Genomic DNA, 23,329 nt, shown 5'->3' with positions numbered 1-23,329 from the left:
TGAGCAGTTACATTTGACAAGTACATTCGTACATATATTTCTATGTATAACTCGATCACAGATCGTTCGAAAATATATATATATATATATATATATATATATATATATATATATATATATATATATATATATATATATATATATATATATATATATATATATATATATATATATAAAATTAGCTATGATTTAAAATGTTCAGAAAGTGTTTGCAAATCGAGCAATTAATTTTCTATTTTATTGTATGCATTGTACACATTAGAAAAGAGCAATATGTATGTTTCAAATACACAGAACCTGCTGTATTCATTAAAAATATTTAAAAAGTTGTTATATTCTTAATTTATATAACATCTTATATTTTGTTTCTTTGAAATAAGAAATGTAATATTTTTTTTTCTTAACCGTTTAACCGCCGGCATGACATATTTAAACGTCATGTGGTCTGGGGCACATATCTACCATTATTTGGAAAACACTCGTATGGACATTTTTGATGAAGTATCACTTTTCTAAAAGAAAAACTACCAGCGGTCAGAAGGTTAACATTGACGTACCAAACATTCGTTATTTTTAAGTTTTCCAAATTAAATAAATACATATTTAGCAAGACAAAACTGCAACTGTATTGTAGATGTTTGAGAAAGAAATATAAAAATTAACCAAATATTTGGTAATATTCTCCGAAGCCTTAAATGATAAGCGATTAACAAAACTGCAATTTAATACACTGATCTAATTGTATTGTAAAATCAGAAAAAAATATATAAAAAAGTTTTTCATACATCTCAAAGAAACTATTAGTATTGAACATATAAATATACATATGTAGCATCAGTTTTTTTAGAAAATTTTCAAGATTTCTTTCTCTTTAGTTACATGTTTTTTTTATTTCAGTGAAGACCTAAGCATGTGCGCTGTTTTTATACATATTTCATACAATCTCACTCACTGTTTTTCTTTCACTCTCTCGAGTACGCGCGCATCATCATTTATAACACATTATACATATGTACAAATCAGGAAATAACGAGTTCATAGTTCTTTTTTGTTTCATAATAATACCTAACTATCTAAAGAAAAAAACGACGAGTGTTGACGTTCATTTCTTCGTTTAGCTTAATCCAAAAATTAATGTAATTTACAGTAATAAAGGTTCGCAAAAAAACCCACATCATCATGCGCAATTAGCTAAATTACATCACTCATTGAGGACGACATTCTTTTTGTAATAGGATTAGACTTGTTATTTTCCTTCGTAATATAATTGTGTGAGATTTGCATTTTCTTTATCTAATAAGTCTTATGAGCACCCTACTGCGAAACACTTTGAATTCAGTGTTTATCTTGGCTTTGAAAATGTAACGGAGCAGTTATGATAATGGTTTGCTTTGATGGACACCTTTAGTGAACCATGAACGATGTTGTTATGGTCTTGGAACAGGTTGGAACCTCGGTAAACATAAACCAAATTTGCTCTCGATACCAGTGAAAATGGGCAACGCTACCTGATAACCACCAATGTGATCTGGGTTCGTTGATTTCATATCGTCAGCAACTCCAGTAGCTGGAACTTTATTTTCGGAGCCCGCAGGCCGCCTAGTAAAGATTTTTACAATTTATTAATAGAGTTTAATTAGTTGTAATTTGAAACACTAATAAAAAAATTTTAAAATGCTTACGATCCTCCAAAATCTACAAAGAATAATCTCTGGAGCAACTCGTACGTGAATAGTGTAACACCAAACTGCGGCGATGATCTGAATACTCGAGCTATATAAGTAAATAGACATGTGTAAATAATGATTCTTTGAATTTTTTGTAAACAATAATCTCTAATGTTCAGTCTAAGTAAAGATTTAGAGATCGATTTATTAATATACGCATTTAAAACCCACATGGTAAAACATAAATTGAGTAAAGATGACTAGGCATTTTTATTGCGATAAACAATGAACGATGAACTTTTATGATTTTATGAATCAAACTGGAAACTGATAGTTAAATAGAAATTTTAATAGTTTAACTTCAAAAATAAATAACAAATAAATCACGCCACAACTTGCCAGTTAACTACTTACTGACAAAAAAGGTCATCGGGTCATTTTAAGAAGAACGAAGAACCGATAGATGCTCATCAAAAATCGGCCATATTTACATTTAATTAAGCTTAATTAATCTGAATTGATAATATAGATTGAATTTATTGATATTCAAGCTTGCAAGTAGTCAAAGTAAAAGTTGACAGTTTCAACAAATACCATGTTAAAAATATGGTATTTGTTATAGCTGACAAAACAGAAACTTCCGTGGCTCTCTTTTCTTAACTGTGACTTGCAAATTTGAATTAAAAAAAAAACATTAGAGAAATTTATGATAATAATTCATACCAGTTGCTCCTTTCCAAAATGCTCTTGCACCTTCTTCCTTGTAGATTTTTCGGGCGCAGTCTACTAATCCATTGTACGTAGTTTGACCTTGTCTTGCGACAACCTATTAAAAATATATTTAAAAATGAATAACATTTTATTCCCTCTGCAAATATTCTTATACGATTCGATATATCTTGAAATAATCAATAAGAATGCATAAGTAATAGAGATTGAATATTAAGAAATGTGTGTATGAACGTTCTAAAAACATTCTTACGTAAGTATTAACTGCAGATTAAAATTTATACCTGCAATCTTGTCTTGATTACATCAGCAGGTGTGACTAAAGCAGCTGCCGGTACACCAGCGATCGCACCAGCACAAAGAAGAGATAATGGTGTGTTGTATCCTCCTTCATCAGCAAATTTCGCTTTAATATGTGCGTACATGGGGAAGTAAATGCCACTGAATGGAACATCTCTTAAAAGACAAGCTCGTGCGCCCTGAAAATAAAATGTTTTTGTAAGCATGAACTTTTGACGTAGCATTAATGTGACCCCAAGAACTTAGATATTTTTACTTACTTTATACAGTCCAAACAAACCAAGTTCTTTGACAACAGCCCACGCTCGAACTTTCTGACCTCCAGCAATTTCACCGGCCACTTGCAATCTAATTTTTACGATTTCAAGGGGGTTTGTAAAGACAACTTGTGATGCACCAGCACACGAACCAGATATGATTTCTCCTAGAAGAGGTAAGTTTCCATTTTTGTCCATAAACTTGTCGCGTACAAAATCGTTGACGGTTAATTTGATGGCTTTTTCTGGCGCGACGCCCATCAATTGAGGTACTAAACCTCTGTATAATCCAAAGAAACCTTCATGCCGAATGACCTAATAAAATAAAAGTTATTTAAAGAAATTATATTTTAAGTAATATTATTAAATTAACAGAATTAATGTTTACCTTTTTACAACAGTCAAAGCTATTTTTGTACATCAATTCACCAACAAAGGAGCCGCTTCGTTGATTTTGCATTCGCGTTTTAACCAAATCAATTGGATATACCGCAGTCGCTCCAACAGCTAAAAATATATATTTCATATGAAATTAATATATTTTAATTAAGTTCAATATAAATATTTAATAATTTAATGTTATAACAGAAAAAAATAATTATAAATGTCATATACACGAAAATCACTGAAAAAGATATTTAAGAAAACTACATCAAAACGCTATAAGTTTTCATAATATCTTACTAGAACAAAAATATATAAAAATAATGATAATTCAACTAACCTCCACCAATAGATCCTAAAACAAAACGGTAGCCACTTTCCATAATTTGTACTAAAACTCCTCTTTCTTCTGGACTCTAAAAAAAATTATATTATAAAAAATCGTATGCGTTTTCATTAAATAATCATTTACAACTTACCGATACAGCTTTAATTTCAGCTAATCGTTTAGTGATCTGTTTGAAATACTGTTCAGGTGTGATTGCTACTAAATCATTATACACGATTCTCCTACAATAAATAATTTAATTATCATTAAACTAACAACTATTAGTAAATAAAGCAATTAACAGATAACATATAAGAAATATTGAAATTAAACTATCATTTACTGAACTTATTAAATTGTTTTAATATTCTTTTCTATGTAATATATATTTAGTACTAACATTTATGCGAATATGACAGTGTTCAAAATCACAATAAATAAATAAGGCGTATAGCATACATTATTAAGAATAAAATAAAAACATGTTTAATAAGAATGTTATAAAAGCCAGCAACAAGTAAAAATTACGATAACGACAACGACGATAGCAATAGTTAAATTCTACAGTAACAACTTTGATAGAACAAGTCAGTAAAACGCACCCAAAGCCCTTTACTGTCTCTGATTCTCCGCTCGTGCTGATTCCACAGTAGAGTCAACAACATTCAATAAATTTAATTTCGAGTCTCATGGAATGTGTAAAATATTATTTATAGTTATAAGTGAAGTAATATTAAGGTAAATTTATTGTATAAAAGACATAAAGTAAATGCTTCACTTTTAGCGATTCTATTTAATTTTAAACATAATAGAACTGTTACGTAATTGCAAAATCTGTTAATCTTTCCATTTTACTTTTCGACTTCCAATTTTATAATTTATATACATGAAATACACAAGTTTATAGATTATCATACACTTTTCAGTAAAAAAATTAACATTATTGTAATAAATTCTTTGATGTAAGAACGTGTAATTACATACCCAGTTTGATGAAGAAGGTCGCAAAGATGGAATAGAATGTCAACCTCAAGTGGCGTTATTTGCGACATCATCTGCGCTGAATGAAGAAATTCCTCTAAAAAATTTAAGACATTATTTATTAAAGTCACATAAACTCAAACAGAAATGACTTCTGGATAATTTACCTTTGGTTACTTCTTGATTTCTGTGCCCATTAGTTGCATTGAGGTAGATTCGCTTAATAAGCTCCATATTATTTAGTAATGAATTGAAGGCCATGAAGTATGGAAAACTCACTTTTCTCCCACTCTGTCCCATATTTAAGGCCTACATAAAAAATCGATTAGAAAAGACTTTTTCAAAGGATCCATTCATTCTCGATATTCTGACTTACTGCAACGAGATTATCCTTGACATCTTTTGTAAGCAAATGATTTTTGATGCTGAGCATGATGTCTTGGAAATCCATTGCTGAAATAAAACCTGTACCGTCTTTGTCGAATTTTTTAAAGGCTTCTGTTGCATATTCTTCATGAAAATCCTATAAAGAATTACTATTTTAAGTTTCTTTCAACTATATAATATAAAGTGAAATTTTTCGAGATACTCACATGCAGGAACTGACTGAATTCTGCATAGCTAATGAGTCTCTTTTTATCATTTCCAAAATATAGTTTAATAAAGCTACTGTCCATATTAAAAGGCATCCTTTGATGTAACACTGTTTTTCTCATCACCTCAGCGAACTCATCTAAAAATAGTATGTATTATAGATTTGTTTTTAATTTTACTACATAGATTTGCCTTAGAAAATTCTCATTTGCTACACTTACCAAACGTAACCATTCCATTTCCATTAGTATCAAATAATTGAAATGCGGTTTTGTAGAGAGCATCTGGCACGCAGAGCAATCCTTCGAAAGATTGAAACTCAGCATAGGAAATGAGTCTGAAGATAAAATTTTTTATTCAGTTTTATGCATATTTTACAACGTTTCAAATGCACAAATTAAGTACAAAATAAAAAAAATTTAATATAGATCGATGTAAATTTTTTTTAAATTTACTTAGCTTACATTTGTGTAAAAACCTTGAAAAATCTATAAGTAGTTGAATAGAAAAAGACTTACCCATCTTTGTTGGTATCGACGATTGCAGCAAGTAAGGCAACTGATTCTGGATTGAAATCCGAGTCTGTATAAAGGCCAAGATAACTGCGTACGAAATCGGTTGGGGTCATAAACCGCTCACCACTCTTTTCAACCGTGGCATACTGTAATAAATATAGTTTATTATAATAAATTGATATTTTTCAGATTTTATACATTATACAGGATAAAATTCATATAATAATATGATTTTTAACGAAATATATATAAATGTATATCAGCAGGAAAGTATGTGGTTTACCTGATTGAAAATTTCATGAAGTCGTTCGCCATTAGCACGTCTTAAATATCCGGGACCCTGAAAGCAATTTTATTTATCAAAACACTATGACAAGCGTTCTAATTAATCACTCAACTGATTTGACTTTGATGCGCTCATGTCAATTTTATTTGATTTACAAGTTTGTGAAAGATAATACAATTGGACCTCTATTAGTGATTCTTTTTTCATTCAAAAAGTATCAACAATCAATTAAAATAACTTTGTTATTTTAACAACAAATATTCATATTCCATATTTATTTTATCGGTATAATTTTCAATTAGTATATTACGATACAAGTGCGGGAAAATAGATTCTTGTCTCACGTGTCGTTTACGTCCGAGCGCCTCAAAGCTGTACTTTCCACACGGCGTTTTGCAAAAATAGTAGATTACAACCCAAGACCGCGAAAGTATTGGTAACTCTATAGCGCATGTACATTTTTTGTCCAGTGAGGCAGCGAGACCGAAATTAGCATGTTACCGATCGAGTCGCGGCCGGTAACAGACTACTTCCGCCTCGCTGGATATAAAAAAAAAGTAGAGCCAGCTGGGCTTTAGCCACGTGACCGAAGTACACGATAAGCAAACCTACTTCCGAAGCGTTGCCGGGATTCCATTGATTCGACCTGCTAACCAACATTCGACCCTCTAGAGCAGTGACAGAGATGCTTATACTGTTAGTACCTGCCGCGACTGCGCGGCCTTGGTCTTAACCTTGGCAGTGGTCTTCAGCTTGCTGAAGTAGGTTCGCGAAGTTTAAGCACGACCACAGAGCTGCCAGCGTTAATAATCGCTAAACATGCCGATAAACTTGACAAATACGAAAGAATTGCTCTTTTGCAAGCTCACGGATTACACCAATGGCTCAGTATGTGAGTACTATTGAAGTGAAGGTTGAAAAAGGCACTTGTTATCGCATGCACACATCTTTATTTGCTTGGCGCAAGTTTGTACTACGGGTGAGGCCGAGATATACGACTTTATTTCGAATAGTAGTTTTAAATTTCAATTGAATTTAAAAACTCTTTTTTACTTTTATGTACTAGATAGTTCAATAATTAAAATATGAACTTAAGAAGTGCTATTGGTGATTCGTTGCACACGTGAGTTACTAAAAAAAAATTTTATTTTAATCGTATAATGATTAAAATAAAATTCATGATAATTCTAAATAAAGTTAAAGATAGCACCAATCTGAATGATAATGTTTCAATATGAAAGCAAAAGATCTAAAATTCCCTCATATCAAAGATACACTGTATAAAAGAATATATCAAGTAATATACTGCAGTAACGTACGATCATAAGAAAGTTTATTAGAACGTAAGTAGGTCTATCTAACAGTACAACTTCCGCGTCCATTTAGAACAAGCATTACTCGTCACTTAAAAAAGAAAATTTTCGAAAGAACCCAATCCCGTTATAAAGCACCATATAAAGAGTAGCAACATCTTTCGGGATCAAGATAGTAGAAACGGCCGAGATCACGTGTCGGTTGCGTGTAAATCCCGTTAGTAAGAGTCGCTCATCGTTCGTCGTCGTTATCTCGGACGATTCTTTCCTTTCCCACTGCGTTATGACTCAACGGACACGTGCGCGTAATGACTTTTCCGCGTTTGTCATTACGTAGCCGAGCACGCGGTGGTGCTTACGTAATTGGCTGCCTTGCCGTGAACGCATAATGAGAGAGAAAAAATCCATCATGGATCGGAGCAAACAACTTCTCGCGCGATATTAACCTTGTACATCCAAATGTTTCGTATTCTCTCTCTTCAAAGACGTTCAATGGCGAGTCACATGTTAATCAAAAGTTATCACGACAATGCATAGGTATAATATTTTATTTATAGTAGAGACGTATCCGTTGCAAATTGACTACGATTCACACGGAAACTCGGACAATTTGCCTGCTATTTGATCCTTCCTCAATCCAACAATAGGCCTAATTTGTTTGACTGTCCATCTGTGACTTTGCCGTATAAACTTAGTCGATTGTTCCAAGTACATTTGCATTTAGCTTTGTTGAATGAAATTAAGTGATCGTGTATACAAATAAACTAATCTATTGTAGAGTGAATTATCTGTGCTGCATATTCAATTAAATAATATTATCACCTACAGTACTATATGAAGTTCACTTTGAGTCGTTGATGTTATATAGTTGCAAATTAATAAATCGCCTTGAATCTGTCGAGCAGAGTCAATTTGTCTACGTTAATTGTCTGGACGCAACATAATACGAGCTTTACAGACAATTTTTGCATTCTTCTTCAAAGTTCCCGAATCAGCGTTTAATTTCAATTTTCGAAAATGTAATTTGAATTAAATGTACTTCCTTCAACGCAAATGAAATCGAAACTATTAATTTATACTTCAAATTCTAAGCAATTAAAAAAAATGATGCCTTAAATTATGATTCTCTGTGATAAAATTTCCCATTATAATATATATGCATACACTCCGAGTCTTGTTACAAAAAATCACCAACAAGTGCCGTGCTTTAAATTTACATTGAAATATCTCGAGAAATTTTGTGGATATATTCTTCTAAAAGAACGCGTGCGTTTGACACACAATCTACATTACTATTATAACAATCAAAGTGAATCCTTGCTCTCCATAAAAAATAACACGTCAATAAAACACTGATCTCAAGTAAACATCTACAAAAATTGTTCGATTAACCCGCAGTCGTTTACCGGTTTTCTGTCGTACTTTTGAATAAGGCATTATTTCTGTCCTGCTCTTTCCTCTTGCTCGTAATCCGCGCACTTTCTCCTGTATATAACGGACAATTCTCACTTGCACTGCTTTCAAAAAAAAATTCGATGTTTTTCCGCGAGCGCTATCACGTGCTCGTATCGTGCACAACTATATTTTATAGACGTACGTAAAAAAAAAGAAAAACAGAAAAAAAAGAAAAAGAAACGCATAAACAGCGCGTGGTATCGAGCCGACGAACTGACTGAGAACGAACGTTTTCGGACCACTTACAATTTCAACTCCAGGCGACTGATTTACTCCCCCACTTTAACCTACGCGCTCACGTCCATAGGCATGTACACAGCAGCAACGCACGCACACGCGACGATATGATGAAACGTGTGTGTCTGTGTGGTGAGGGAACTTATCTTCCTCTCTGTCTCTCTCTCGCTCCCGACCATACCAATAACGATAACGACAGAATTGACGCAGCAAACGAAATGTTTGCGTTGAACAAGTTATCTTTGTTATGGACATCAACATTCCTTTTTGTTCTTTACTTCTGTTTTAGCGATAGATTGACGTTGACGCGGCAAGAATTTATGATCATTGAATCATTCGGACAAAAGAAATTATAGGTGTTAGTAAGTAGCTGTTACTTTATGCCAACAAATTTTTGATTTAGAGATAATGTTTAACATTAAATAATTCTTAACTAACGCGCTACTTTTATTTATCAATCACAACTAAAATAATAACAAATATGATATTGTGCAATATCTGATTCTCTCGACCGTGCAGATCAATACTTCGATGTGCACCGCCTGACTGACTCATTAGCTTCTTCCAAGCCCAACCTAATGCAGAATGTTTGAACTCAAATCCGTACCGCTATTCATGTAAGAACGTACTGCCGTCGTCAACTTTATAATTATTTTTTATATCGTGTCAATATCACAAATATTATTTTGAGATTTTATACATCCGAGAGCAAGCAGTGCTTCCGTAGCATTTCATATTTCATATATATATATGAAATGCTATATGAAAAAGAAAACAAATAAGATTACATTAGTTTTACTAATTGCACAATCACGTAAGACCGGCTTTGTTTTTGTCCCTGCAGAAAAGAACTGTTATCGCTATGGAATTTTATTTGCGTATGTCCTCCAAGCATTGGGCTGAAACACTAAACGATTTCTATTGTAATTACATTTATCATTCATACAGTGCTGTTGATGCAGTACGAATAATTTTTTGTTATATGTACTCATCCAAATACTCGATAATCGTTCTCGAACCTGCTGAATTAATAATCATCACAAAAACCGCTATATAACATTTGAAAAAACGCGCTATTGATCAAATGTTTCAAATAATGCGGCTTATTTTCCGGCAATTGCATTTTCATAACGAAATCGCGTATTGTCACGCTACACCAGTCTTGCTAAAATATATTTATCATTTTAGATAACCTTGGATTGCTGTCGCATAAAATCAATCTTTAACTATGATCACAGTAGAAATCAATGTATCAAAAAACCGAATTTTGATGGTATCAATGGCTGTTAACTTTGTATTAGAACGTAGTTTTTTACTAGTTTTTTCGATTATCCTATCTCACTGTGAATCAAGAAAACAGCGACAATTCTTTTATTTTTATCCAAGTGGCTAAATGATAGCAACATATTGGAAAATGATTTACCACATCGTCGATTTTCTCAAGCTGTCGTTCATTACTCTGCTCAGGCATTGTACGTCTTAACGCCAGGCTGCCTAACGTCACAACAATCGAATCTTGCGAAGCCCGTGAAAATAAGTTTTATCAACAAGCACAGTCTTGCAACACACGATAATATGCACCTGATCCTCGAAGTTAACCCATCATCGAACAACCAATGCAGCACTAAAACTCAAAGCTCATTGTCGTCGAAGGAAGTTCAGCGGTAAACTGACGGAGGTGTGTGCGGGAAAAATGTAATATCGTTTTCAACGGAAAAACATGACACGCGCTGGGCGACCTCGCTCGGTGATAATCTCGTTGTCGACTGCTCTCTCTCTCTCTCTCTCTCTCTCTCTCTCTCTCTTTCTCTCTCGCAAGTCCTGCTGCGCGCGCAAGCATCAAGCGCCACTGCAGCTTTTCAGTATGAGCTCCCCCACGAGGACTATAGCTCGAGATGCCCTTACCTAAACCGTGTTATGTTGCTCACACGCGATCACGTAAGCTGAAACATCATCGCGCGCGAAATAAAAAAACGAAGATATACATATAACGCGAGAACAACGTCACGACCACTGTACAACGTAAGAACTTGAATTGCATAATATAGAACGCATACGTTGCATGGCACTGTATGATCCTAGCTGTTTTTCTTTATTTCAATGACGAAAGCGCCAAGATTTGCGTGCGTTACTATTTTCTACTTTGACAAATGAAAGTGGCTCTTTCTTTATTCGTTCCAAAATTAAAGTTGTGCTACTTTGATAAGTATTTTTAGATTTTACGCGCACGCATTTCTCCGTTCGCTGTATAAAGAGCTACGCGGACAAAAGTATTTTTCCGTTGGCGTTATCAGATGTTCGGACAAATATTTGTATTCGCGCAGCGACATTCTTTTATTATTACAAATGCGAAGTCGACGATTAGACAGCAATAGCTTTACATTAAAGGCCGTTAACGAAAATGGATTTATTCCTTTCTTTTTCTTCATCGTTTGTGGGGGTAATTGTATTGCTTGCCAACGTATGATGCGTACTTTTGGCGGAAATGAGACTATATTATGAGCAAAATATATAGATATATAGACAAATACATACATATTCTTGAATCAAAATTGCTTTTCTGATTTTATTAGAAAGTGTTTGTATTACAGTAAAAGCGACCTATGGTATTGTAGAACTAGTAGAATCTATCATAAATTGTGTTTTTAAACAATTATTTTAATACTGAGCAGAGTACCGAGCAATTTATGTGATTTTATCACTAGTCGAAAAAAATGCCCAAAATTAATTCAATAAAAAAGGAGTTATCCAATTCAAATCTTTCATTTACGAATGATCATGTGGAATACCTTTAAAAAAATTTCTGCATAACGTGCTTTAATAAAATAAATGCGTCGGAAACAAAGTAAATAGTGTAGGGAGAGAGAGAAAAAGAGAAAGCAAACGAGCCGCCGAGGAAATGATACTTACACCAAGATCGTGGCTTCAATCGAGGTCCTCGACCTCCCCTCTGCTACAAGCAGACTAGTTATTTGCCCGTAAGGGCAGGAAATTCTTATAAAGATAAAATGAAGCCTCGATACACTGAGTTACAGAGCTGATGTCACTTATTTGGCAAGCAGAACTGTATTCAAGTTGTACAACACTCAAATGGAAAGATTGCATTAATATATTTTTGCAATCATCAGAAGAACATCATTTAATTTGCATTTCACTTAGTTGGCATAGAAAAGCATTGTTCGTAGTTTAATTTTACGACACAGACCTAGTACAAACGATGAGAATTTTTTCATTTTACAGCAAATCAAAATTTTATTGTTTTGCAGAAAGAATATCGCAAATAAATTTTCTACTCATGAAAATTATTTTGGTTTCACGAGGATTAAGGAAATGAATCCAAAGCAAATAATCGTAAATTCATTGCCTCGATAATTTCATTACTTTTTTATTTACGCTTGAGAACCATAATTTTTTCCAGTTTCAATTATTTTAGATACGCGAGAATATCTTTACCAATAAAATTTGTATTACGAAAAATAATAAATTGATTGTTATAATCCTTATACATAGTGATAAAATAGTTACATTATTTACATCGGGTAAAATAAGAAAATGAACAGTAAGAGAGAGAGTGAGAGCATACGATATACCAGCAAAAGCAGTTTTGTTTATGCATCAGCGTTGCATAAATAGTATCAATAATGAATGTTGTGTGTAATTTGCCGTGAAAGCGGGATTAAAAATTTCTCACGAGATTTCACTGCGCTCTCTGCAGTCTGCACTCAGCGCCAACATCAAAGGTCTATCTCATCTCTTTCGCGTGTAGACGACGTAAAAGGCAAAAGTGAAAATTCCATCGCTACGCGGGGGCAAAAAGACGGTTGATAACAAGCGTCGTGCTTAGGCAATCCAAGGTGAAGTTGCTTTGCGAGATGCTTCTTCAGTTTGACAAAATACGCATCCATTTGTGATATACAAACGCCTGACGTCAAGCGCCTCGGTAACGTTTTCGACGTAGACAGATTATCAATTAGAAGCTTGTCAATATTTCTTTTCTGCATTGGACAAAAACAATGGACATTTGATTCGTTAGAAAAAAATTACATTCTCAAGTAAATGTCAAAAATTAATTTGACCAATATTGATAATGTCCTTTATCAATAATTAATAATGTCTTTAAAAATTGTGAATAAGTGAAATTCATTCCCACTCAGAGTTGGAAATTCTCTCGTTTAAATTCGAATAAAAATAATTCAAACAGTACACTTGATATTCATATAGAATATCAATTGAAATATTAGTTGCGAGTCGTGAGTTGCGGTTTCACCGCAATTTCTCACGGGACAGTTTCATTAAATATTTTTAATTGCACCGTGCAGTTTGATTTCTCCAGTGAATTCTCGATTAACTTTGAAAGGTTATTCCATATATGGAACACGAAAGTGCTTGTACTTTGATTTTAAAAGATTTATTTGGTAAATGTAATTGAAGCATCTGTAAATTCAAATATGCATATTATATGTCACGAGTTGAGCAACTGATGTGTACATATTAAACCAGTCAAATCAATTTTTTCGTAATTAAATTATGTGAATGATGATTTTCACAAAGCGTGAGTCTACTCACGTTTACATACGTCCGTACAGATTACAAGTGAATCATTCGGCATGATTAAATTTACAAATTAATCCATTTATAGATTAAGCATGTCCCCAGACGATGGAAGATTCCATAGTCTTATCTTGTTTATTAAAATCTACTGTGGGTAGTCCCCTGCGAAGATTGTATTGAGTAATGAAGTAACGTTTTTTTACGAAACATTAATCTTTTTTCATGTTATTGAAATAATGTGTCAATTGATAATATATCAGTTTGATAACATTCTGTAGTTTTTCAACGTTATCTTAGTTATGTATCCGATGAGAAAACAAATTTCTTTTCAAATTTCATATTGACGATCTATCGGTTGATGACAATATTTCAACTAAACATTTGCTATCCCAGTAATGCAGTTGTTAATGAATATCTTCATGGATTTACCACACTGACGGTTTTTGTAAAAAAAAATATATACACAACACATTTTATTTAAATAAATAATATCATTATGAAAAATATTTTCGTTGAAAAAACACTGCAAAAAGTGGCAATTATCGAGATAACATAAGATTAGTTAAGAACTGCGCGTATAACTGTTGTCAACAAATATATAAATTAATTTATCGTATGAATATGTCAATGCGTACATCTAGTCAATAATTGATGTCGGTCGAGCCAAACTAGATTCGCATGTGGGGAAAACATAACATTTGATTCACATCAAACAAATGATTATAAGACGCATCTTCCGATAAAATACGCCAGCCATCACGCAATAGCATTGTAATCGGCGGAAAACTAATTTGAAGAGGGTGGAACGAAGTAACCACGGCAAAATGTAAATATCGCGTGTACCTATATAGTAGTGCGCGCACGCGAGAAGAGCTGAGGACTTATTTTAAGCCAAAGCAACGAAGATTCTCCCGTCAAGGTTTGCGTTCGTCTATAATTGCTTGCGAGTACCATATACGCCACGTTATTAATTTATATACTACAAGCACTCCCGCGACTTCTTCCTCGTTCCTCTGGCGTCACTAAGCCACCCGCTCTCAACGAATATTTTTCGTATCTGTAAACCCGATTATACGGTCGCACGAAGGTTCAGAGCTGTTGGTATTAAGAGAAAATTGTAACTGTCGGCGAAGCCATCTTTGTCCTCGTTGCTTTCTCAAACGCAAATTGTGTTATACGTTGAGAGTTTCGAATGGAATTCATAATTTTTAGATTTCATTAGAATGCAACAACTGCATCAAGAGTTTTTTCGTGCTTTTCTGCAAATTCTATTCTACTTTAGGTTTTTCTGTAAACGGTGGCTAATTGGAAATTGCATTATTATCAAAAGAAGAAAAATTATTATCTCAATACATTATCTACTATTCCACAAAATATTCGCTTCAGCCAATTAAAATAAATAGTAATATTCTTTACACAATTGAATGCTGACCTTTTAATGTTTCAAGTGATATTTAATGCAAAAAGAAATTAGATCAACAAGAATCACATGACCTAATTTATTGAAATTACTGTATAGAGATATATCTGCATCCGGAATAAATTCGTTTTTGACATTTACGACTTGAAAGATAAGTTAAGGTTAAGCTTTGTTGTTCAGAAGAGCCAAAAGTCACGTAGGCACGGAGTAAAAAACATACTCGTTTGCGAACGCACTACCTTACGACATATAAACAAAGTGATCGTTCACGCGGGCGCGTGTGCACTTGCACGTTCATTCAGCCTGCAATTTTGCACCGAACATTAAATTGATCCTGCAGTTGACCTACATTGGAAAAAAAACTGCCTGCCAAGTTGCGCGGTATATAATAGAAAACTCATCGAAATTTCTAAATATACACAATTTTGTGAACTCCCCACGTTTATGCACAAGATTCTGCTCCAAAATCTAAAATTGGAACAGAGTTCTCAATTTCTTTCACACGTCTAGCCGTAGTGTTAAAGATATACTTTTTGCTACTTGCCTTCATGCCGCTTGACAATTATCGATCAAACGTATTTTCTGTTTACAATTTCGCATAATTAATATTTGGCAAATTAATACTGGCGGCGTAGCACTCGAAGCTCTTGTTCAAGCTTATTTATCGTCATGCGCGTATATATGTAGACTATAGGGCATCAATGTGGCTTTGAAAGACTTCGTAATCCAATAAAGTATCCCACGCAATATCAAAATCAACAAATCTCTTCTTCGTTCTAGTAATGCACAATTTATATACTTGTGACAATAAAAGTTTTCCTCGCGCTAGCTCTATTTCAACCAACGGGATCGCAAAAGAAAAGATCAATCGAGAATTCCATATGTGAATCGAAACTGAACAATCGACATTAGAAATAGATAGCTCTGCGCTTGGAATTGGTATTTCTCATTTCCGCACGCGGTAGAGATCAATAGAATTCCTCGGCACATATTCTCTCTCCTCTCTCTCTCTCTCGCTCTCTGTCTTTCTCTCTCGTTACAACGTCACGTTGGGAGAGCTATAGTAGTTCACATCATCCTTGTGACCTATCCCTACTTATATGTATGGGCGTCCTATTAGTCTGTTTATCTCACCTCTGGATTGGATGCAGCAACGGTAAACAAGTCCTTCAACATCCCCAGGTGAAATTAACCTCGGGGACACTTCTCGTCGAAAAAATAATACAAAGTCGCACCTCACACGCGCACTCGCACCTGCAATACACAACAGTAACAGCAGATATTGTAGTCTTGAATATCGCAGAGAACCTATAGTAACATTGGATGTATGTATAGATCTTCTCTTCAAACTGATATATATACTCACAAACAAGTGGCTGACAAAGCCAGCACTTTCACAAGCCACGGATGAGCCAATTAATCGATATTATATTGTGTATCACACAAAGACAATATATTGGAAGGGCACACACGTGTCGTTCGAACACTTTGTTTCTTTAATGGCAGGTGTGACGACGTGCGTAGGTGCGATGAGTTTTGGTTTTGGACGTGCTCGCGACGCGTGCTCGCGATCATGAAAGTAGGGAGGAGACAACGATGTGCCTGCGCACAGCCTGCGTCACTATACAACTGGCTACGTTAACCTGCGCGAGCATCTGCGCTAGAGAGAAAGAGAGAAAGAGAGAGAGAGAGAGAGAGAGAAAGCGCGAGAGCGCGTACTCAGTCCCACGCCGAAATACTCCCTCAAAAATGAGTCGTACGCACGTGCGTTGAATCTATCTTATATGACCACTTTCTACGCAAATACATCTTCTGACAAGTAGAAATTGCACGAGCAACCGCATGGTTAAACGTACAACATAATTACTTATTTCACTTTATTCTTTTCAATCAAAACACGACTTCTAAGTTTATTTTTAAACTAAAGGTTATTTTATATATTGCAAGGTGTAACTGATGATTGAACGTATGTACTACAAAATACATAATATGGGTTTAACGTCGGAATAACTAATGTTATCTATAATTTTATCTGTATTCAATTATGCCAAATGATATTGTTTCTGAAAAACTTTTAGAATGGCGTTTCTTTTTTGAATTAAAGACGTGAAAAACTATTATATCAGGTATATTGTTTTTTTTGCTTTTGAAATGCGATTATCGACACACGGTAAATCTAATCTAACTTCGATTACCATTTCCGCATTATTGTTACTACTTAACATACTGTTGGAATAAACAATAAATAATCTTATTTATATTATGTTATAATAATTTGTTATTTACTATTATCTAACGCAATTTAAAAGTATATATTTTTTAACTATATTACATTACAGTAAATATCAACTGTTTTTCATAATCAAAAATACTCTTTAATTTGTACCTACCGCCAGAATTTCTTTGTCTTTCAACACGAAAATGTATTATTCACTGTGAGCAAGTTTGGTGGCGTCCTCAAAAAGCTGGAAAAGTCATGTTAAATTTTATGGGTAGAAATTAGTTCCGTGGCCGCCGTCGGCGTAAAAGTGGGAAATTCAAATTCCCATTAGAACCAATGTTAAGATTGACGCCAGCGCTGCTATCCCCTCTCTCTACATGCTCACAGCGAATAGATCCAATCAGACGTCAGATGATACATATATATTTCTCTCGTTGAAAATGCAACATAACCAGAACATAACCTCGATTCCCCTCATCAACAAATAATAGTGAAAATTAATACATTTTATTAGTAACAGCAATTAAAAGGATATTTATATTAAATACCGATAATAAACTAATCAAATGGCAAATAAAAAACAGTAAGTACCCGTCTACGACTTTATAAATAGTTTTATAACTCACTTTATCTCATTTTTATTTGTTCTATTAAAATTTTTCATTTTCCATTTTCTGATTTTCAAATTTTACATAAATAAATTACTGTTATTAAAATTTACATAAATCTTAACAAATTTTATCAAAAATTGCATACATTATAATAAAGTCTTATTATATTTGTTCACAATAATTATTAAACTATTGAAAATATATATAATATTACATTTATTGTAAAGATACTTAAATTTTAATGTTCCTACGATAATTTAAACATTTTTAAATGTTTTAGGTATGGATTATCATTCCCTACTAAAAAGCCACTTTCTACTCCAAAAGTAGGAAATGTATTTGGTAATGATGATGATTCTGAAGAGGAAGAAGGAACTGATTGGGTAAAAAAAGCCTTAAAAGCAGAAAATGAAAAAAATAAAATAAAGAAACAAACCAAATTAGACATGCAGAAAGCATTGAAAGAAGATCCAACAATATTTCAATATGATGAAGTTTATGATGAAATGGAACGCACTAAAGAACAAGAAAAGTCTGTGAATAAAATAGAAAGAAAAGCTAAATATATCGATAATTTAATTAAGAGTGCAGAATTGAGAAAGAAAGAACAAGAATTACGAAAAGATAGAATGATTCAAAAAGAAATTGAAGAGGAAGAGGCAATGTTTCCAGACAAAGAAAGATATGTAACATCAAGTTACAAAGCAAAATTAGAAGAGATGAAGAAATTTGAAGAAGAACAAAAGAATCAAGATAGACTAGAAAGTATAGGTGATGTTACTAAACAAAAAGATATATCAGGATTTTACAGACATCTGTTTCGACAAAAAGTTGAAAGAAATGAGGCAGATCTTGGTATTATTAAAACTAAACCAGAAGGTACAGAGAATAGTCACAGTAAAGTAAAAATAGAATCTAATATTGATCAAGATGATCCAATCTTATCAAATTCAGATTCTGAAAATGAAGACAATAAATCAGAGAATGAGAAAACAACAAAATTGATAAAGGCAGGAAGCTCTAAAAGAAAAAGACAATATCGACAAAAGGTCCAAGAAGTTTCTGAATCAGAATCTGAATCAGATCAGGAAATTGAAAAATCAAGTGAAAAGATTGATGGTTCTAATAAGAAAAGTGGAGTAGAAGACAAATCAGAATCTCCTTCAAAAAAACCAAGAACTGATGTCTTAATTGCTAATGATAAAGAAGACAAAGAAAATATAGTTGAATTAAATGAAAATGTGAAAAAAGCAAGTGATAATGAAATAAAAACAGATAGTAAAGAATCTACAAAGAATAATAGTGAAACCAACGTGGAAGAAATAAAAAAGAAAAAAATTAATATATATGAAAAAAGAACTATTGGTCCTCTATTTGAAGCAGCATTGCAAAGATATTTGTTAAGGAAACAAGAGCGCTATGGATCTTTGTAAAAAATGTGATATAATGTAATATCATTGGATTATTTTGTAAATAGTAGTTATGAATAAGTTAAACTGGGAGAGTGAAAACAAAGTATTAAACATTGATGTTACTTTGATAAAAATATTGGAAAATAATATAAAAATCTGTAAATAATCTTTCTACAAAATAAAAAATTCTATTACACTCAAATTAACAATAGACATTTAGCAATGATTTTTAAGTTATACTTTTCAGATATATACCTATTTGCATTCATATGAAAAAGTTTTATTTGATTGGTTTAAACGTTTGCAGAATGCAGCACCTGTATATCTTTTATAATTAGAATATTCTAACAGAATAATAAGGTAGCAAACCCCTTTTAGTTTAAATATAATTATCTTTTGCTTCAAATGGGTGTATACTCGCAAACACATCTTCATATATTAGTAATTTTATTTATTCTACTGTGATACACGCTTGCATACATACAAATTTGATTTGTTTGTTATCTCATACAGAATGTTTTTCAAAAGATAAAAATCAGGCCACAGCTTTGGTTGGACAAGTTTTATGCAAGAGTGCGGATGTTTATGGTTTAGTGTGCGCCTTGTGGTTAGCTACCACTCTGTATCTTGCTACGCAAGACTATATGCACACACACACACACATATATATAATATATGCGTTGATGCAGTTACTCAGCTGATAGCTAATACACAGCAACATATATACTGCGTAGTGTACACACCACACATAACCGGCATCATCAACTTTGCTAACTGCCAGTCTCTAATTTGTTCTGCCAACGCCTCCTCCACAATTATTATTTCAAAATAATCCTTGTAAGTTAGTCCTTCAAAAATTGTTTCGCCACAAATATTGAAACAGAATCATTTTAATTGAATAAGATATATTATTACTACTCTTTCGATGCTTACTTATATACAAATGTATATACCAATACATTAAGTTATTATAACTTATATAAATTTATTTTTTAACATCGTCAATCTCGACGTAAAATCTTATAATTATAGCTGTTATATACTTAACAAAGCCTTAGATTTCAAATTTGATTAAGTACCTTCACCATTAATATTTACTAAACAGAAAACGTGTTTATTTAAATATTTAAAGAAACTTTCAATATTAATTTTTAAATGTATTAGGTTACAATCGAATCATTAATATTTTAGCAATAATTTTTATTCGTGTCCAGTTAAAATCAAATTTGTATATTATTCTTATTAAATAACTTGCATTAAAAATTTTATTCAATGTTTTATATTCATGAAAATGTATTACTAAATTTCATATCTGCAAAGTCCACTATCAGTTCTTTACCACTCTCTTTTTAGTGATAAGGCGTTACCAATTTATCTTGAGTTGAATGAGCCATATTTTGCAATCAAAGACTTAAGAAAGTTAATCCATATTCGTTAGGCAGATGTAATTAGAATCACTAATTTTATATTTTTTACAGGTAGCACGTAATAAATAGAAATGCGCTTAATTATTTGTGATGCTGCTGACAATGTTGCTGAATGGTCTGCAAAATATGTTATGAAAAGAATAAAAGATTTTAAACCAAATGAAAACCAATATTTTGTAATGGGACTTCCAACTGGTAAGATTTTATATTTATTTAAACTCTGAATTGTGAAATATTTAATTAAAATTTATTTTAGGAGGGACACCTCTTGGAATGTATAAAAAACTTATTGAGTACTATAAAGCAGGAAAACTTTCATTTAAATATGTCAAAACATTTAATATGGATGAGTATGTTGATTTACCACGAGATCATCCAGAGTCTTATCATTATTACATGTATAACGAGTTCTTCAAACACATAGACATTGACCCAAAAAATGTTTATATTCTTGATGGTAATGCACCTGATTTAGAATATGAATGCAGTGAATTTGAACGAAAAATGAAAGAAGCTGGAGGAGTTGAATTGTTTATTGGAGGTAAAAATATCTAAGTAATTTAATTCTAATATTTTTTCATGAGAATTATGTATATAAGTATGTAATAATAATAATTTAAATTTTTGATACAAAATTATTACAGTTTGTATAAAATGTTTTCCTTTATTAATACAGGATTAATTTAACATATATGCATAAATGGTTTTGTGCATGCTAAATGCAAATCATTTACTGATTCACACACAGACCATATTTTTCTTTTGCTTTCCTCTTCTTGTATTTTTCTTTCTCTTGCTGCTTCTTTTCTTTACTCTCTCCCTTGCTTATCTTTCTTTTTCTCATTCCTCTCTGTTCTCTCTTTCTCACATTTTTCTAAGTCCTCCTTCTCTGTAAGGCTCAAAGTACTCTTCTGTACTTCCAGATCTTTTCCTAATTCTCTTATTAAATTTGCTGTTTTCAACATTACTTCTCTGTTTTTTCTTTCTTTATAGCCAAGCCATTCATACAGACTAGTACACATATTAGTTCCCTTTCTCTTGCCCAGACCTGATTTCTGATTCCCTTATTCTTAAATTTCATCCAATATTTTCCATCTATAATAATAATAATAATATTTTACATCTTGAATTTTACTTAATATAGCCAATGATTTATGAATGAAATGCAATAAAAAGAATTACAAAATGTATAATTTTATTACTTTTATGATTCTGTCATCTTCAGGTATTGGCCCTGATGGTCACATTGCATTTAATGAACCAGGATCATCACTTTCTTCTAGAACCAGAGTAAAAACATTAGCTCAAGATACTTTAGAAGCAAATGCTCGTTTCTTTGGTAATGACATTAACAAAGTACCAAAACAAGCTCTTACTGTTGGAGTTGGCACAGTGATGGATGCCAAAGAGGTCATGATCTTGATTACTGGTTCTCACAAGGCTTTTGCTCTTTACAAGGCAATAGAAGAAGGAATTAATCATATGTGGACTGTATCTGCATTCCAGCAACATCCTAGAACACTTGTAATCTGTGATGAAGATGCTACCTTAGAACTTCGAGTTAAGACTGTCAAATATTTTAAGGTATGTTATAAAATGTTTTATTTTTTATATTCAATATTATTTTTAATACCACTTATTGTCCTATAGAAGTGAAGGGTTATTATCTAATCTTATCTTTATTCAAGTTACTTAATAATATTTGCAAATACTTTTTGAAATATGCAGGCCCTCAGTGTTGTGCATAGTAAATTGATAGAAGAGGACACAGAATGTACTCTACGTCGTCCTCAGAAAGACGCGTAATCTGGTACAGTTCCATTGATTAATTATAAGAAGAATTTTGAGTTTTTGTTTTTATTGTCGTTTTCATTTCATTTTATAAAAAGTACTGTTTTCTCATGATTCATGTAATTTATTCCAATAGTTTATATTTAAACTAAATCATAAAATATAAACTCATATCATTCAATCTGGCAAAATTATTACCTGATGTGATTCAACATATTTATTCATTTAGTAATTACCAGCTAAATATTTATTTTTTGTTCAATGTTAATATAAATCAAGTAAAGTTAATTTGCAATATTTGCTTTTGTTATTTACTTTACTTTGCATGTATAACGAACATTAACATTGCATGGCAGCATTTTCCATTTTCAATAATATGCTTATTTGATTAATCCTTTAATGCTTTTTTAACTATAAAAATAAATTATTACAATTTTTTACAATTTTCAGAGCTTATCGAAAGTGCATAGTAAACTTGTTGAAGAAGAAAACAATCATCGTGAATGAAGTTTGAACTTGGAATGATCTACATACAGAAAGACAAAAGTATAGAGTTTGACGAAAAACTTTTATAAAAATTTTATCGTATCTTTTTATTATTGTTAAACGTTAGTTACTTGAATAATTTTGATTTAACATATAAATTTTAATAAAATTGCAAGTAAATGCAATATTTTCTTACTGTAAATGTACAATTGATGTAAATTTTACAAAATATAAATTTATATTTCTATATTCACACTTTTTAAATGACTTATTTACAATACAATACTAATCATAATGGCTAATTCATCTTACCATATCAATACAGTGCTACATTTATCATTCTTATATCATATTAATCTTAATT

At 32.3% G+C, this 23,329-nt stretch overlaps 3 protein-coding genes across 6 annotated transcripts; 2 read left to right on the top strand and 1 right to left on the bottom strand.

Moving 5' to 3' along the window:
• Window positions 1-1,041: 1,041 nt before the first annotated feature.
• LOC131671810 (calcium-binding mitochondrial carrier protein Aralar1) lies at window positions 1,042-10,801 on the bottom strand. Of its 2 annotated transcripts, XM_058948540.1 has the most exons (17): window positions 10,470-10,801; window positions 6,039-6,095; window positions 5,759-5,901; window positions 5,462-5,577; window positions 5,240-5,379; window positions 5,023-5,169; window positions 4,814-4,955; window positions 4,650-4,743; window positions 4,268-4,303; window positions 3,817-3,907; window positions 3,678-3,753; window positions 3,342-3,460; window positions 2,957-3,268; window positions 2,681-2,875; window positions 2,391-2,493; window positions 1,683-1,773; window positions 1,042-1,599 (listed from the first exon to the last, which is right to left on the bottom strand). In XM_058948540.1, the coding sequence occupies exons 1-17, from the start codon at window positions 10,515-10,517 to the stop codon at window positions 1,428-1,430; spliced, it is 2,082 nt and encodes a 693-aa protein (XP_058804523.1). In that variant the 5' UTR covers window positions 10,518-10,801; the 3' UTR covers window positions 1,042-1,427. The 2 variants fall into 2 exon arrangements, with proteins under 2 accessions (XP_058804523.1, XP_058804524.1); XM_058948541.1 differs by lacking the exon at window positions 4,268-4,303 and having other exon boundaries at window positions 10,470-10,800.
• On the top strand, window positions 6,654-23,213 carry LOC131671816 (glucosamine-6-phosphate isomerase). 3 transcript variants are annotated; one of them, XM_058948555.1, is made up of 6 exons: window positions 6,654-7,020; window positions 20,740-20,883; window positions 20,945-21,229; window positions 21,914-22,272; window positions 22,417-22,498; window positions 22,930-23,213. In XM_058948555.1, the coding sequence occupies exons 2-5, from the start codon at window positions 20,760-20,762 to the stop codon at window positions 22,492-22,494; spliced, it is 846 nt and encodes a 281-aa protein (XP_058804538.1). In that variant the 5' UTR covers window positions 6,654-7,020; window positions 20,740-20,759; the 3' UTR covers window positions 22,495-22,498; window positions 22,930-23,213. The 3 variants fall into 3 exon arrangements, with proteins under 3 accessions (XP_058804538.1, XP_058804537.1, XP_058804539.1); XM_058948554.1 differs by lacking the exon at window positions 6,654-7,020 and adding an exon at window positions 19,966-20,098; XM_058948556.1 differs by lacking the exons at window positions 6,654-7,020; window positions 22,417-22,498 and adding an exon at window positions 19,966-20,098.
• LOC131671815 (nuclear speckle splicing regulatory protein 1) lies at window positions 17,689-19,413 on the top strand. The gene is made up of 2 exons (XM_058948553.1): window positions 17,689-17,821; window positions 18,130-19,413. Exons 1-2 carry the CDS (start codon window positions 17,805-17,807, stop codon window positions 19,280-19,282), a joined length of 1,170 nt encoding a protein of 389 aa, XP_058804536.1. The 5' UTR covers window positions 17,689-17,804; the 3' UTR covers window positions 19,283-19,413.
• Window positions 23,214-23,329: the final 116 nt, after the last annotated feature.

The sequence above is a fragment of the Phymastichus coffea genome, unplaced genomic scaffold (genome assembly GCF_024137745.1).
Source record: "Phymastichus coffea isolate CEN01 unplaced genomic scaffold, Cenicafe_Pcof_1.1 PCOF00136, whole genome shotgun sequence".
Classification (NCBI taxonomy): domain Eukaryota; kingdom Metazoa; phylum Arthropoda; class Insecta; order Hymenoptera; family Eulophidae; genus Phymastichus; species Phymastichus coffea.
The sequence above is the reverse complement of the archived record's forward strand: the minus strand, read 5'-3'. Positions and strand labels throughout refer to the sequence as shown.

Coding starts and splice junctions, on each gene's coding strand:
- LOC131671816 (XM_058948555.1), top strand. CDS start 20,760: ATGCGCTTAATTATTTGTGATGCTGCTGACAATGTTGCTGAATGGTCT. Junction 21,230..21,913: donor AGTTGAATTGTTTATTGGAG/GTAAAAATATCT, acceptor TGTCATCTTCAG/GTATTGGCCCTGATGGTCAC. Junction 22,273..22,416: donor AGACTGTCAAATATTTTAAG/GTATGTTATAAA, acceptor TGAAATATGCAG/GCCCTCAGTGTTGTGCATAG.
- LOC131671810 (XM_058948540.1), bottom strand. CDS start 10,517: ATGCCTGAGCAGAGTAATGAACGACAGCTTGAGAAAATCGACGATGTG. Junction 4,744..4,813: donor AAATCAAGAAGTAACCAAAG/GTAAATTATCCA, acceptor TAAATTTTTTAG/AGGAATTTCTTCATTCAGCG. Junction 1,600..1,682: donor TTTGTAGATTTTGGAGGATC/GTAAGCATTTTA, acceptor AATCTTTACTAG/GCGGCCTGCGGGCTCCGAAA.